At 38.9% G+C, this 14,257-nt stretch overlaps 1 protein-coding gene across 4 annotated transcripts in view; it reads left to right on the top strand.

Annotated features, from left to right (window-relative positions):
* FBF1 (Fas binding factor 1) overlaps positions 1-14,257 on the top strand; it is a 54,815-nt gene that overhangs the window by 26,379 nt on the left and 14,179 nt on the right. For all 4 annotated transcript variants that reach the window (XM_063459032.1, XM_063459030.1, XM_063459031.1 and 1 more), the window contains 14 exons: positions 434-572; positions 2,124-2,257; positions 2,376-2,478; positions 2,649-3,047; positions 4,335-4,424; positions 4,667-4,752; positions 7,371-7,411; positions 7,616-7,711; positions 7,838-7,938; positions 9,080-9,286; positions 10,010-10,117; positions 11,594-11,724; positions 11,880-11,998; positions 12,103-12,225. In XM_063459032.1, coding sequence (XP_063315102.1) covers positions 434-572; positions 2,124-2,257; positions 2,376-2,478; positions 2,649-3,047; positions 4,335-4,424; positions 4,667-4,752; positions 7,371-7,411; positions 7,616-7,711; positions 7,838-7,938; positions 9,080-9,286; positions 10,010-10,117; positions 11,594-11,724; positions 11,880-11,998; positions 12,103-12,225 — 1,877 coding nt within the window. The remainder of the gene's footprint in view (positions 1-433; positions 573-2,123; positions 2,258-2,375; positions 2,479-2,648; positions 3,048-4,334; positions 4,425-4,666; positions 4,753-7,370; positions 7,412-7,615; positions 7,712-7,837; positions 7,939-9,079; positions 9,287-10,009; positions 10,118-11,593; positions 11,725-11,879; positions 11,999-12,102; positions 12,226-14,257) is intronic.

Raw genomic sequence — 14,257 nt, forward strand, 5'->3', positions numbered from 1 at the left:
TGCATTCTCTTTGCTCAAGTCTCTGCCATTTAAGAGTTAAATAACTTTTGTTTATTTTTATGCAGCTCTGGCCACACCTACCCTGGCAGGAGATTAAAAAATAAATTCTAAATTAAACAGACTGCAAAAAAAAAGATTAAACATTACATCTCTCTTTACAGGAAGTGTTTTGGAAGGCTGTGCAAGTCACATACAAGGATGTGTTACTAGGACTGTATAAACAAAGTAACTTTGAGCAGTGAGACTGCAGGCGTATGATCTATATACCAAAAGTGTTTCATTAAGCTAAAGTTGTTTTGGTGTTTATAGTGTCCCTTTAAATCAAGAAAGCAGAAAGAATGCATGATGGGTGTTCTGTCTATTAGGTTTCTAGTTAACAGGCTGTGCAGTGATGTTCTCATCTTCTGACCTAATTCTACAATTATATCCACAGCCACACCTCTCTCCAGCCCTGTGAGACCATCTCCAGGCTCTCGCAGGAAGGACGTTCTCACATTTGACGATGACACTGATGACATCATGGATGCCTTGGGCTTTGGGGACAGCCCACAAACACCTCAGAAAAAAGAGAGGTATCAACGGCCACTTACAGGCAAACCCCAAAGACTGTATATATAATAAAGTGCATGAGTTTGTAGCCCGCAAGTATTATGATAAAATGTTTGCTAGTTACTCACTTTACTTAAACTCAGCATTTTTTTTCAATTTATTTATGGGAAATATTCGTCTAAATTAGATTTAGGATCATTTCTATTATTTCTGGGCTTCAATGGCAGAGTTCAAGAGAACCACATTTCTTTGGTTGTGTCGCGGTTTTAATTTTTTTTTTATCAAGTGTTTTTGAGATGTGGTCTTTTTTATTTATATATATATATATATATATATATATATATATATATATATATATATACATGTGTATATATATATTTATTTTATTTTTTTTCATTTTTGGTTTTTATTTTCATTAATAGATTAATAGCATTGGATATTATGGATTTGGGTGTAGAGGGGAGTGTCTAATGGTAAGAATAATTATTTTACAGGTATTGGTTTTCTTGGCCACCTAGTCAGTATTATTAGGGTGAACAGATTGTTGGATACTTTTATTTGAAGGGTATTGCTGTGGGTTTGGGGAACCCTGGACTGGGAACTTAAAAACAATTTGGGGGGTTGGACAATATCATGTCCACCCACTTGTATATTTAATTAGAGCCCCCACATATAAGGGCTGGGGAAAGACATTAGGTTCCACCTCCCATGTATCATATTATTAATAACCCCTATTATTCCATTAAAAGCTCACACCTGATTCCCACAGGTGGGAGCAAGGGGGGGACTAAGTACAGTAAGTGGGATGGGGCATTTCTAAAACTGAACAGCAATGACTACACAGTCTCTAGTGTTTAGTCACTGCGGCTGCTCACTATTTTGTAGATTTTCCCCACCCATGGCATATACTAATAATATACATGTACTAATATGGGGATCACATTGACACCGAAACTCTCATATTTATTTTTCCTATTTAATGTTGGCTAGCAGGTGTAGCAGGTGTAGGTCTACTGCCACAGGGTTATTTCTCGCACTGAGGAGGACCTCCAACTGCCGGAAAATAGGCCATTCTGACTTTAGTGAATGGAATTAGTTTGTCTGTGGCAGTGAGTATCTGTCAGCAGCTCTAGCATGAATACTTACAAAGATGTTGTTGGTTTTATGTATTTATTTATTTATTTATTCAAGCATATTCAATTAAAGAACAAATGTGTTTCATTGCAGTCCAAAAATGCTCAAATGCATGTACGAAATATACAGCGTATTTAGTATTCCTGTTCCTCTTTACAGCCCTACCACTTGTAAAGGAGTAGGACATTCCATTTTACTACAGGATCTCTAAAAGTTCCTTTTTTGTAATGGAATTCATCTATCATTAGTAATTAAGGGGTTAATGCAGTGTATCTATTAGTGCAGCCTAATAGATAAGAAAGAACTGTCTCAGATCTGCTGTATTGGGATCTGAATATTGCCTGATTTAGTGTTGTATTTTCCTGTAGTCTAAGTTTTCTACTATTCCATATCAGTCCTGCTACTCCATATGATTCCTGTTACTTTATATAACTGTGTAGCTCCACCGCACGCCCCGCACGCTCCAAACTGGATGAACTTATGGGACGGGGTACAGCTGCCAAACTCCTGGAGAGGCCTCCAACTGGGGAAAGGAAAGAATTCAAACTTGATCCAAAGTACCAAAAGAAGCCAGGTGAGACGATATGTCCATGCAAACTGTACAAACGGCTCGTTATACACTTTAATCGCTTTGTCTGTGGTCTAACGTAAAAAGGAGGTAGAGATGTGACCTGAAACATGTGTTTTGACAGAAAAGGAGGACATTCTGGCTGATGAAGATATTGCATTTGGTTCCTACCAGCCCACCATATTAACCAGTCCAGAAGGACGTATGTCTCGGCGCTCATCTGTCAGGTGCAACTTATACGTTTTCTTTCGTCTTATCTGTCTGTATGACTGATCACACAGACATTCTCTACACTCTAGTATCTGAATATATTTGTATTCACCATTACAGAAGATTATATTTTGGTTCATCGTGGACCTTTATTCAACATCTTTCTATCTATTTACACTGGTTACAGATTCTCTGCAGAAAGTAATGAAAATGTAAAGGCTACTATAAAATCTCAGCCTACCACTCCAAAGGCCCAAAGTCCGTCACGGGGAGATAGAAGTGGGGCTGATTGGCTAGGCTTAAAAGACGATGAGATCCTGGATGCAGCACCTTCACTCCCTATTAGAGAGCCGTCTCGATCCTCTGCAGTGACTCCAACATCTACAAGTCGCCCACAGTCTGGGACTGAAAATGGTCCTGCAGCTAAACCAAGGGAAAGCAAGCCGGAAGCTTCAAGTAAGCACCAAGAGAAGGAGAAGGATGAGTGGCTAACAAGTGCCCTTGCCCGCAAGAAATCCCAGATACAGGAAAAAGAGGAGGAGAAACCACAGGCTCACAATGTCACGGCTGAGATTACTGGCAACAGGTGAGAATTATAGAGTTCGTAGACAGTATTTTAAAATTGTGTTTACTTAATATATAGAATATCAGAGGAAGTATATTTCATTACATTATCGTTAAATGAAAGCAGACTCGTGGACTCAGATATTTAGATTTCCTAATGTTTTATGTAACAGCAAATAATGGTCTAATTGTCCAATGGCTATCCACCAACCAATGTTCTATGAAAAATGTACTGATCCAAAATCCCTTCAACAGCATATAAAAGGGGAAAAACAGAACTCTTGGACGAGCTACAACCTTAATGGAACATTCCAATGGAAAAAGTATATATTTTTTTATCAGTTTAGTAGACATACTCCCAATGAAAACATGCCTGTATTTAATTATGCATTTTCTCATTGGGTTTATATATCTTGTCTGAGGCCTTTGCAAGCCCTCATCTTTAAACCCCGCCCAGACTTTCTGTGTCTGCCCATTTACAGACTCCCCGCTGCATCTCAATGAGAAATCTTTGCAAGGCAGGTGCTCTGAGCAGTTACTGCCTCCTGAGTTTATGTCCACTGAGTTAACCAAACCAGGAAGTAACAGGAAAGGTTATTTGATTGACAGACAGGGAAAGTAACAAGGTTAATTTATCAAAAGTGCCAATCTCTGTTGAAATCTGCCCTTTTTGTAAAATGAAATAAAGAGGACACACTCATCATGCAGAAAGCACTTCAGCAAGCTAAAGTGCTTTAGGGGTCTGAAGTGTCACTTTAAATGGTGACTGATGAGATCTCTAGCTTGCTCGATTGTGTTCCCTTTTTTTTTTTTTTTTTTAAATATCTAGATCTTTAAACACACTGATAGATTATAGCATTACAACCGTTACAATGAGCATGTTTAGAGGGGACTGGTTATATGCACATTACAAATTATGCTATGTGAGCCATATCAACATACTCTGACTCAAACTGAAAGACAAAAATAACTAAACACATTGTGGGCGATTTATCCGTGTTTTGTCCTTAAAAAAAACAAGTGGTCTAAAGTATTAAAAGTAGATAAATCTGTGCAATCGGCAGGCATGTTCCATTGGTGACTCCTCCTCTGTAACATTTTGAACCATTTGTTTTTTTAATAGAGCCCACAGAAAAAGGAGATCACCAACAAAAAATTACAAAAACATTATAGCTGCCTAGGCTCCAAATGGCGGTTACTTCCTTTTATTTTTTTACTGTGGGCTATTTTTCTGATCCTTGCACATTGATACATTCCCATGTATGGTGTTCCAGCATTACTAGAGCTCACTAACTCACTTTCTTTCTAGCGGTCAAGCCATGTCACTGACAACATCCCAGAAATCAATCCAACCCAAGACTACAAAGGACAGGGCCTCACCTGTGTCCGAGGTATCTGGGTAAGTACCAGCATCACTCTCTGTGACTGCATATTATGAAGATGTCGGAAAAGTCGGTTCTGACCTTCTCTAGAATGTCAGGTTATATGACCAGGGCATATTGAATGCCTTCTATTCACCAAAATAAAATAAAAAATTACGTGTTTATGTGTAAAACTTTAAATTGGTATCGATCCTTGTTCATATCTGTGTATATGTTTTAATTACATGTTTGTTTATTTCATGTTCATGTGCACTCACAGGTTTCCTTTACCCTGGGAGAGTCAACAGAATGTCGGAGTTTCCACTGTTGTTTTTAGTTCCAAGCAAGAGGACGTCCACCAGAAAGGTGCAGGCTTAATAGAAATCCCTTTAATCATAACAGTTATTGAACAAACCCCATAGCCACCTTTATGTAGAATCTTGTAAATGAGCCCGGTATCTCTCACATGCTTTAGATCAGGATTTCTACCCGATTCTTTGAATGAAATAGATAGCCAGAGAATCATGGGAGTTGTAGTTTAGCAACATCTGGAAGGCCAGAGTTTGGAGAACCTTGCTTGTGATCTAACCTAAATGTGTTGTGCATACAATACATTTTAATCCTTCTTCACATTTATTATAAATTATCCTCTCTGCGTATAACGCTTCTTTACCACTGCCCACCTACTCTATATTAAACTAGTTTCTCTGCATTTAGCACCTATTTACTATTGCCCTTCTGCATCTTAAAGGAACACTATAGTCACCTAAATTACTTTAGCTAAATAGAGCCGTTTTAGTGTATAGATCATTCCCCTGCAATTTCACTGCTCAATTCACTGTCATTTAGGAGTTAATTCACTTTGTTTCTGTTTATGCAGCCCTAGCCACACCGCCCCTGGCTATGATTGACAGAGCCTGCATGAAAAAACAACTGTCTTCACTTTCAAACAGATGTAATTTACCTTAAATAATTGTATCTCAATCTCTAAATTGAACTTTAATCACATACAGGAGGCTCTTGCAGGGTCTAGCAAGCTATTAACATAGCAGGGGATAAGAATAAAAATCTTAATTGAACAGAACTTGCAATAAAGAAAGCCTAAATAGGGCTCTCTTTACAGGAAGTGTTTATGGAAGGCTGTGCAAGTCACATGCAGGGAGGTGTGACTAGGGTTCATAAACAAAGGGATTTAACTCCTAAATGGCAGAGGATTGAGTAGTGAGGCTGCAGGGGCATGTTCTATACACCAAAACTGCTTCATTAAGCTAAAGTTGTTCAGGTGACTATAGTGTCCCTTTAATGCCTTTCTCTGCACATGCTGCCTAGTTTCCACATTCCTTCTGCTCTCTATATCCTCTCTGCATATCAGTATTTTTGCCACTTCCCTCTTGTTGCTTTGTAACTCCTCCCTGTGCATAGAACACCTCTTTTCTCATCCCTCATTCTGCATGCTATAGCACCTTTTTGTGCGTGTTGGAACTCCTTATCACTGCCCCTCACACCATAATTTGCTCCCACTTGCTCACAAGACTGGATTTGTCAATGGGCAGCATTAGCAGCGGTCTACACAAAAAGGGTGTTCTAGTTACTCACTAGGGGAGCCTTGCCTCTTGTTGTTTTTTGTTTTTTTTTTGCTCTGTATCACACCATTTATATGATCCATATGATAATTCCTTATAATTCCTCCTTTGTCTCCATGAAATACTTCTTATAACTTGTTTTCTAAAGTTCTATTCAGCCTCTCTAACTACACTATGCCTCCTCTTTCATCTTCATTTAAAACCTTCTTTAAAAGGATATTCTATGCTGACAGGGGTAGGCGACTTTTGGCACTCCAGATGTTGGGGATAACATCTCCCAATGATGCTCTTGAAGCCATAATGCTGTCAAAGGATCTAGGAAGATGTAGTTCACAACAGCTGGCGTGCCAAAGGTTGCGGACTATACCCATGTCATCTACTTCAATTGGTGCAGTTCATTTGTGCAGTGTTTAACTTTTTTCGAATGATGTCATCCTGAATGAAGGTCCCATCAGCTGACCATTTTCTATCCCCGAAGTCCATTGCTGATATGAATTGATATGGCTGAGTCAGAAAATACACTGTGCCTTATCCATACTTCCAGCAAGCTGCAGGTTACACCCTTTAAGTGTTTGTTTGAAAATTGCTTAACACTAAAAATCAGCGCTGCCCAACCGGTAGATCCCCCAGATGATGTAGAACTACAACTCCCATGATGCTTTGCATGCCTTTAGAATGCATTTAGAATGACAAAGCATCATGGGAGTTGTAGTTCTACAACATCTGGGGATCTACCTGTTGGGCAACCCTGCACTAAATGGATGGATGGCGCCAGGGGACCTCAGGCATCACAATCACTTCAATGAGATGAAGTGGTTATGGCAACTAGTGTGACCCTTTTAACTCATCCATGTTCCTCATATAACAACCTCCTCTCCATATATTAATCACCTCCTTACAGTGCTTAGTCTCCCATTAACCTTTACATAGGGAATGACCCTGTAATTCAGCTTCTCTTTCCCTTTCCACGGATGTTGGTGGTCATTAATGCTCAGGAATCATGTTAGGCAGTCCAGTACAGAGTCCAGTTCCAGGCTGTCTAAGTCACATGTGCTAGAGTACACATACACTCTGGCACAAAAGTGCAGATTTCTATATTAACAGCGCTTCACGTTAAAACTCTGTATATCCCCTTAAGGACACATGACATGTGTGACATGTCATGATTCCCTTTTATTCCAGAAGTTTGGTCCTTAGGGGGATATACAGATTGCTTGCTCCATGACCTCTTCTAAAAGCAGAAGTGTTCATGAAGGGCGCTATAAACCTTTAACCTTTTGTGTACGTTTCCCACAACATCTCCTGTCTATCCTTTTATCAGGCCCCTGTAGTTTGCATGTATATGGATCTCTCATCGTTATATCTGTAAAGTGTATTTGATACAAATCTCTTGGTTTTCAGATCCTTCTGTGCCATCAGAACCACTTACAGCCAAAAAGGAGGTCAGTTTATAATAAACATTTCTGTAAATTGGAAGAATTTTCCTAAAAAGTCAACTTTCTTCAAATTACCACTTGTAAATAAGGTTTGGGGAGTAAAGAATGTGTGGGAATAAAGATAATGTTCTGTACCAGTTTACTTACTCTACCTGGATTATTATTTGATATAATGGCCACATATGATACTATTTTTTATCTTCTGCTCAGGAACCGACTACCAAGCGATTTACTGAAAGACGAGTGAGAGAGGTTGATCAGGAGCCGATGGAATCTAAAAGTCATATTTTGGATCTTGAAGCTCAGGTGCGAAGAAATAAAAGTGATAATACCCTTTATAAGAATGATGGCTTACCATTTGCTTTACTTAATGTATGCCGTTCATTTTACAATCTGAAAAATGTGTCTGAGCAGTCTTTTTGTTTATTTCAGGTGAGGAAGCTTCAACTGGAGAATGAGCAACAGAACATAATGCTTGAGACCCTTCAGCAGAGGCACAGAGAGGACTTAGACCTCATTGAGAATGCACACAGGTACCAGCACGGTTAGATTTTATATGTATGCATGTGTTGATTTACTTTTCAGGTATAGAAGGCTGGGTTAAATCTAGCTGTTGGGTAGCCAGTTGAAGTGCCTCGTTCAGCTGGTATGTTCTTTACATTGGCTTCCCCATTCATTCATAGAATCATGGGAGTTGTAGTTCAGCAACATCTGGGTGGCCAGAGTTTGGGGAAGCCTGGTTTAGAGGAACACTCCAAACACCACAAGCAGTATAGCGCATTGCAGAAGTTGCAGTACCGGGAGTGTACTGGTACCCGCCATTGTAAGTATTCAAACTATATTAGAACGGTTTCACTTCTTATTTGCGGCATATCTGGCTCTGCTCCCCACCTCCTCTCAGAAGCCAGGACAGACAGAAGCACGTGCTTAGAAGCTTCCGTTGGCTATCATGAGCGAAACCCTGCACCTCTGGTGAAAAGAGCTTCTGGGTTTGTGGAGGCAGGCAGCAGTGCCTGGCAGACAACAGGTTAGAAGTTAAACAGTTACTAAATAGTTTGACTACTTATATTCGGGGAGGGGGCACCAGGGCCATGAAGTGATTATGGTGCCTGTAGTGTTTCTTTAAAACAATATCTCCAATAGATTAAGATTCCTTTCATGCAACTAAGTTGAAATGTATAAGTAATTTAGGATGAAAGCCATATTCGAATCAAATCATAATATTTAAAAGGATAATCCAGACAAGAGCTGACCCATTCTTTATTAATTTATATGTAAAAACATTAAAATAGCTACATTTCCTGCAACACTCCAGGCTTTGCATCTTCTGCAGTGAGCTCTGCTCAGAACAGGAAGTGAATCAGCCAATAATGATGTTCAAATAACTTTCTATAGCGAAAGGAAAACATAATTGATTTTTTACATTTTATTTTGGCCTGCATTTTTAAATTTACTTAGAATTCCAGGCAAATTTTACTTTAATTAATAGCACTATAAATATTGATTCCAGTACCCACATTCCCAAAAATGTTAAACTGTTCTAATCTGAATTCCGTTTATAAACTTCAACAAGTTGTGGAGATCTGTAAACAAAAAACATCTTTAGGATAAAAACACTCACACCCCAGGTTCCTTGCGGCTTTGATGACCCGATTTTCACTTTTTCCTTTACAGAAATCGTCTGAAGCTGCTGGAAGACTCGGCTAGACAGAGAGAAGAGCGTTTATTTCAAGAGAACAAACAGCTGTCAGCACAGTACCTCTCCCAGTGCCAGGCTGCGGAGCATGAGAAGACTGACCTATTGGCAAAATATCAGAAAAGGCTGACAGAATTCCAGCAAGAAAAGGAACTGGAGGTAGAGAGGATAAGAGAGCTGCAGAGGTAAGAGGAGGAACTTGATTTTGATATCCCATTCTTTAACGTTGTAATATTATGAAATAAAAATTAAGTGGATATATCTGAGTAAAACATATGAATACAGATTTAAAGGAATATTATAGTCACCAAAACTTTGTGAAGCAGTATTGATGTGTATATCATGCTTCTGCAGTTTCACTGCCCAATTATCTGCCATTTAGGAGTTAAATCACTTTGTTTATACAGCCCTAGCCACACCTCCCTGCATGTGACTTGCACAGCCTTCCTAAACACTTCCTGTAATGAAAGATCTAATGTTCAAACTTTCTTTTATTGCACATTATGTTTAATTTGGAATGTCTTATTTCCTGCACTGGTATTAGCTTGCTAGACCTTGCAGGGGCCTCCTGTGTGTGTGATTGAAGTTACATTTACAGAGCAGGAGATACAAATTTCTAAAGTATCTGATTGATAATGAAACCAATTTGTTTTCATGCAGAATGTGTCAATCACAGCCAGGGGAGGAGTGGCTACGGCTACGTGGGCCGAAACAGTAGAGATTTAACTCCTAAATGGCAGAGATTTGAGCAGGTTCCCTAAAAAAAATTTTTTTACAAAAAAACACACACAAAAAAAAGATATTTTTTTAAAATAAAAATTAAAAAACACGTTTTGAAGAAGGATTTCGTGAGTCAATTGATTCTCCTGTTGACATACTTTTTGTATCATTGCCACGTCTGTATCCAGGGCATCGGTAAAGGAAATGTGCATAGACTATGAGGAACAGTTACACCGGATTAAACGTCTCAAAGACCAGGAGATTGATGCAGTCACCAGTGCCTCTTCACAGACAAGGTTAGAAATACTGCAATACAGAGCAGGTCTCTTTAAACTGTTGTTTTTACAGCTAAGCCCAATTCCAAAGTAAAGATTCAATTTCTTGAGATATACGGGGGAGGACACTGTTGCATTTACCTTTTATGTTGCTTGAACCTTTCCTTTTATACTTCTCTTTGGTCCCACTCACTTGACATTCCGAAATACTGCAGAGGGCAACACAGAATCCATAACTAACAGGGTTATTTAATAAAGTCAGAATTCAAGGTGAATTTCAAATTTAAGGTCAAAATTAAATATTCCAGTCAGTTGTTCTTTCAGTTCAGCTACTCTTGCCTGAAATTTGAGATTCTCTTTGAATTCTCACTATAGTAAATAACCCGTCAGTGACAGAAAGGATGCACACTACTGATACACTTCATCAGATGATAGAAAATGTGTAATATTCTCTTTTTGTTTCTTTGAGAATGGTTAGGCACATTCTCATTTCTCTCTTTCTCCTGCTTTCCTTACCTTTCCTTGCCTGTCTAAATTGGGATGCCAAAAATGGGGTGACAAACAGTGTTAGTTTTTTTGACTAACAATTTTAGTTGGCTAAAATATTTGAGATTTAGTTAACTAAAACTAGGGGCTGTGGAAGGGGTAAAAGACACAGACCAGGTCTTGGGAGAGAGACACCTAGAGGGGTTGGGAGTGCGGGGGGGGGGGGGGGGAGGGGCAGAGACAGAGGGGCTAGGAAAACTGCAAAAGAGACAGATAGAGGCTTTACCTAATCCCATTAGATTTTAGTCGTGTCGACTAAAATCTACTGGAAATTTAGTAGACTAAAACTAAATCAATTCAGATGACTAAAATACGACTAAAACTAAAATGGCTTTTTAGTTAAAACACTGACTAAAACTAAATAAAAATTTGCCGCCAAAATTAACACTGGTGACAAATAGTAAAGGAGCACTCTAGTCACCACATACTTAGAAAAGAAGTGTCAATTTAAAAAAAAAAAAAATCACTTTTTTACAACATCCTTTTCCACCTTCCTGGTTGTCAGCTAGATAGCCGGGAGTTGGATAGCCGGGAGATTTTTAGAAGTAAGGGGATGTACATGATCTTGGATCTTGCAATTCATGTGCTTTTTAATGAGTTGTAAGTATTGAAAAGTGTATGATTGGGCATATGGACATATGTTATTTGCAAGGTTTTTCAAATTTCACCCAAAATATGTGTACATATTTTTTTGGGGAGGGTGGTGGGGGTGTATTTGTACTACGTTTTTGGAAAAATCAAAATGGAGTCTTGTTTTAATGATTGACAATTTGCATATCCTTACCCATAACTACATGGAGGGGCTAGTAGTCTCTAAATAGCAATAAACCTAATTTTAGTTACTGTGCCACGTCTTTTTCTTAATACATCACATACATTTTTTAATTGTTGTTTTCTCCCTTTCTTGCTATCTACGTCAGTAAATTCAACTCGTATTCTCTGAATTCTCAGGTCCTTGAATGGAGTCATTGAACAAATGGAGTCCTACTTTCATAAACTGAGTGAGCTGTCTGAGAAGGTAGAAAATACCCAAGTAACAAAATCGGAAATTGGTGTACGGCAGAGAGAAGGGCAGCTCAAAGGTACAATGTGCACATAGTCATACTGCACCTTGTGTTGAGGGATGTGGTATCGGAAGGTATATATTAGGATCAGCAGAAAACTTACCCCAACTTACATTTCAGGATGTTTATGGTATAAATAGTATAACATTTTATATTTCTCCTTCTCATTCTAGTATTGCAGGAGCGCCTGAGTCGGCAGCAGAAGGACATGGAGGAGGAGAGAAATAACTTGCGCATGATCATAACCAATATGGAGACTCGACTGAGTGAACAGAGCCGCCTTCTGGAGCAGGTGAGAAGTATCCTGATTCATAGCCTGAGATCTAGTAAAGTCTACCTTCTAACAGGCAATTGAAAGCTAATAATGCTGTGAATTGACATTGTGATTCTCGGCAGGAACGCTGGAAGGCCTCTGCAGAACAGGCCAAAGTGGAGTCTCTGCAACGGTCACTGGAGGAGCAGAGAAGGGTTTTGACTCAGCAGTTGTCCTTGGAGAGAGAGGAGCTGGATAGAGCAAAGGTTGGTGGCTGATTGGCCAAAAGGTGTTAACACTAAAGCTCTTAGCACTGATTAAAGTGCTGTGTGCACACAGCAATTCCCCATTACCGTTCCCTTTCTACCCAATAGCAGAAAGCCTTATTTATCTGTGAGCGATACTAGAGCAGAGTACTTAACAAACTCTTGGAATATTCACTAACTCACTGTGCAACACTGTGCATGGAGATGGAGTGGAACTTAATCTACCATGATGCTTACATTTTATACCTTTGCGCAAAAGTCTCTTGGTTATATTAAAATAGTGTTTCTTTGTGAATAATACACACGGAAGAAACACATTTATTACAAATAAAAATACACAAAAACCAGTCCTGTGCTCAAACTCCCACAACTCTTGGGCGCAACGACCACAGTACACATCAGCCTCAATGCATAAAGTAAAAACCAAAAAAAATAAATAAACTTGCGTTCTTCCCAAATCCCTTTGCATATTTAAACAAATGGAGGTTATTTAGTTGCTCCAATGGCCATGAGAGGGGATGCCTTTCAGCCTCCATGAAGAAATGGTTTCATTATCAATCAGATCTTTCAGCACAGTTAATTTACTTTAGAAGTTCTTATCTCCTGCATTTTTAATTAATTATTTTTCCATTAAAGCAGCACTATCTTTGAGAATTGCCAAATTCACAAAGACCCCCTGCCGGTGACATCATCACTGGGGATCCGTTGGCCTGGGGTAGGTAAAAGTGAGATTTACTTACCTGAATCTGTCCCTCAGGGGCACAGCCATCTTGATCCAGCAGGTCCTCGTCAAAGCTGATGTCTCTGCGCGAGAGTACATCATTGAGGTCTATGGAGGATCCCGCAAGATCGTGGGATCCTCCATAGACACAGCCAATTCCCTGCAGCCCGGATTGGCACTTACACTCTGCCCTGAGTCTAAAAAAAGTCAGGCTGGGTAGAAATACAAAGATAACGTAGTCCCTCAGACTACTTGGAGTTATTTCAATAAAATGCCAATACAGTCAAAATGGGTATTTCATAAAGTAGGGGATGACAGTGTCAATTTGTGTGTTTAGGAAGGCTGTGTTACTCTCAGCCAGGGGAGGTGTGGCTAAAGTTACATAAACAAAGTGATTTAACTCCTTAATGGCAGAGAATTGAAAAGGTAGACTGGAGGGTCAGGAACTATACATCAAAACCTCCTAACTTAGCTAAAGTTGTTTTGGGCCTTAGAGTGTCCCTCTAAGAGAAGATTTATCAAAGTGTCACAGACCGTTTTGTGCCTTTTTTTTATGTATTTTGTGCGATTTATTATGTCTGGCAGTTTTGTGGGTGTTTTTTTTTTGTTTTGTTTATTTCTTTTTGCTCCCTGTCTTTTCTGAATGTACACTGTTTTTCAGCAACGCAACATATTTATCAATTATTATGTGAATATTTCTGTGAGAAAAATGTTTTGTTTCAATTACATTTTTCCAACCAGTCTATTTAGAAAAGCAGATGCCTTTAGACCATTAGTAGAGCAATTTAATAAATAAGTTTAGTGTCAGAAGTTCATTGATACAGTCAATAAGCCACACAACAAATTAGAGACTAAAAATAAAAGGTCATTTTCTGAACACAGGATGAATCTCCCCCATACTATCCTATCAGGACAATACAGTTGTGAGTAATGACTTTCCAGCTAAGTGCTCCTGGTAACAATTCTTACTTTCTACACATTCCTCCATCGATAGGTTTATTGCATTGGATTAGTGGGCACTCAGTCGAGACAATTTAATGCACTAACTCTTAACTTATGTTATGTGATATCTCAATTTTACAGTATAGATTGAGTTTCCATTAGAATTGTATATAGAATACAGGGTATGTCTAATTAATGTCATATGGAAATGCAGTTACGCATGTACCTCCTGCATTCTTCTGGTTGTAATCATGCAGATTTATACTGGGTAGTAAATGCCCACGGCCTGTTTACATACCTCCAGTCAGCTTGTGTACAGATATAAAAATGTTTAGCCTTTGGTATGTGTATACACACTGAGTGTAACTA

The sequence above is a fragment of the Pelobates fuscus genome, chromosome 6, assembly GCF_036172605.1.
Source record: "Pelobates fuscus isolate aPelFus1 chromosome 6, aPelFus1.pri, whole genome shotgun sequence".
NCBI lineage: Eukaryota > Metazoa > Chordata > Amphibia > Anura > Pelobatidae > Pelobates > Pelobates fuscus.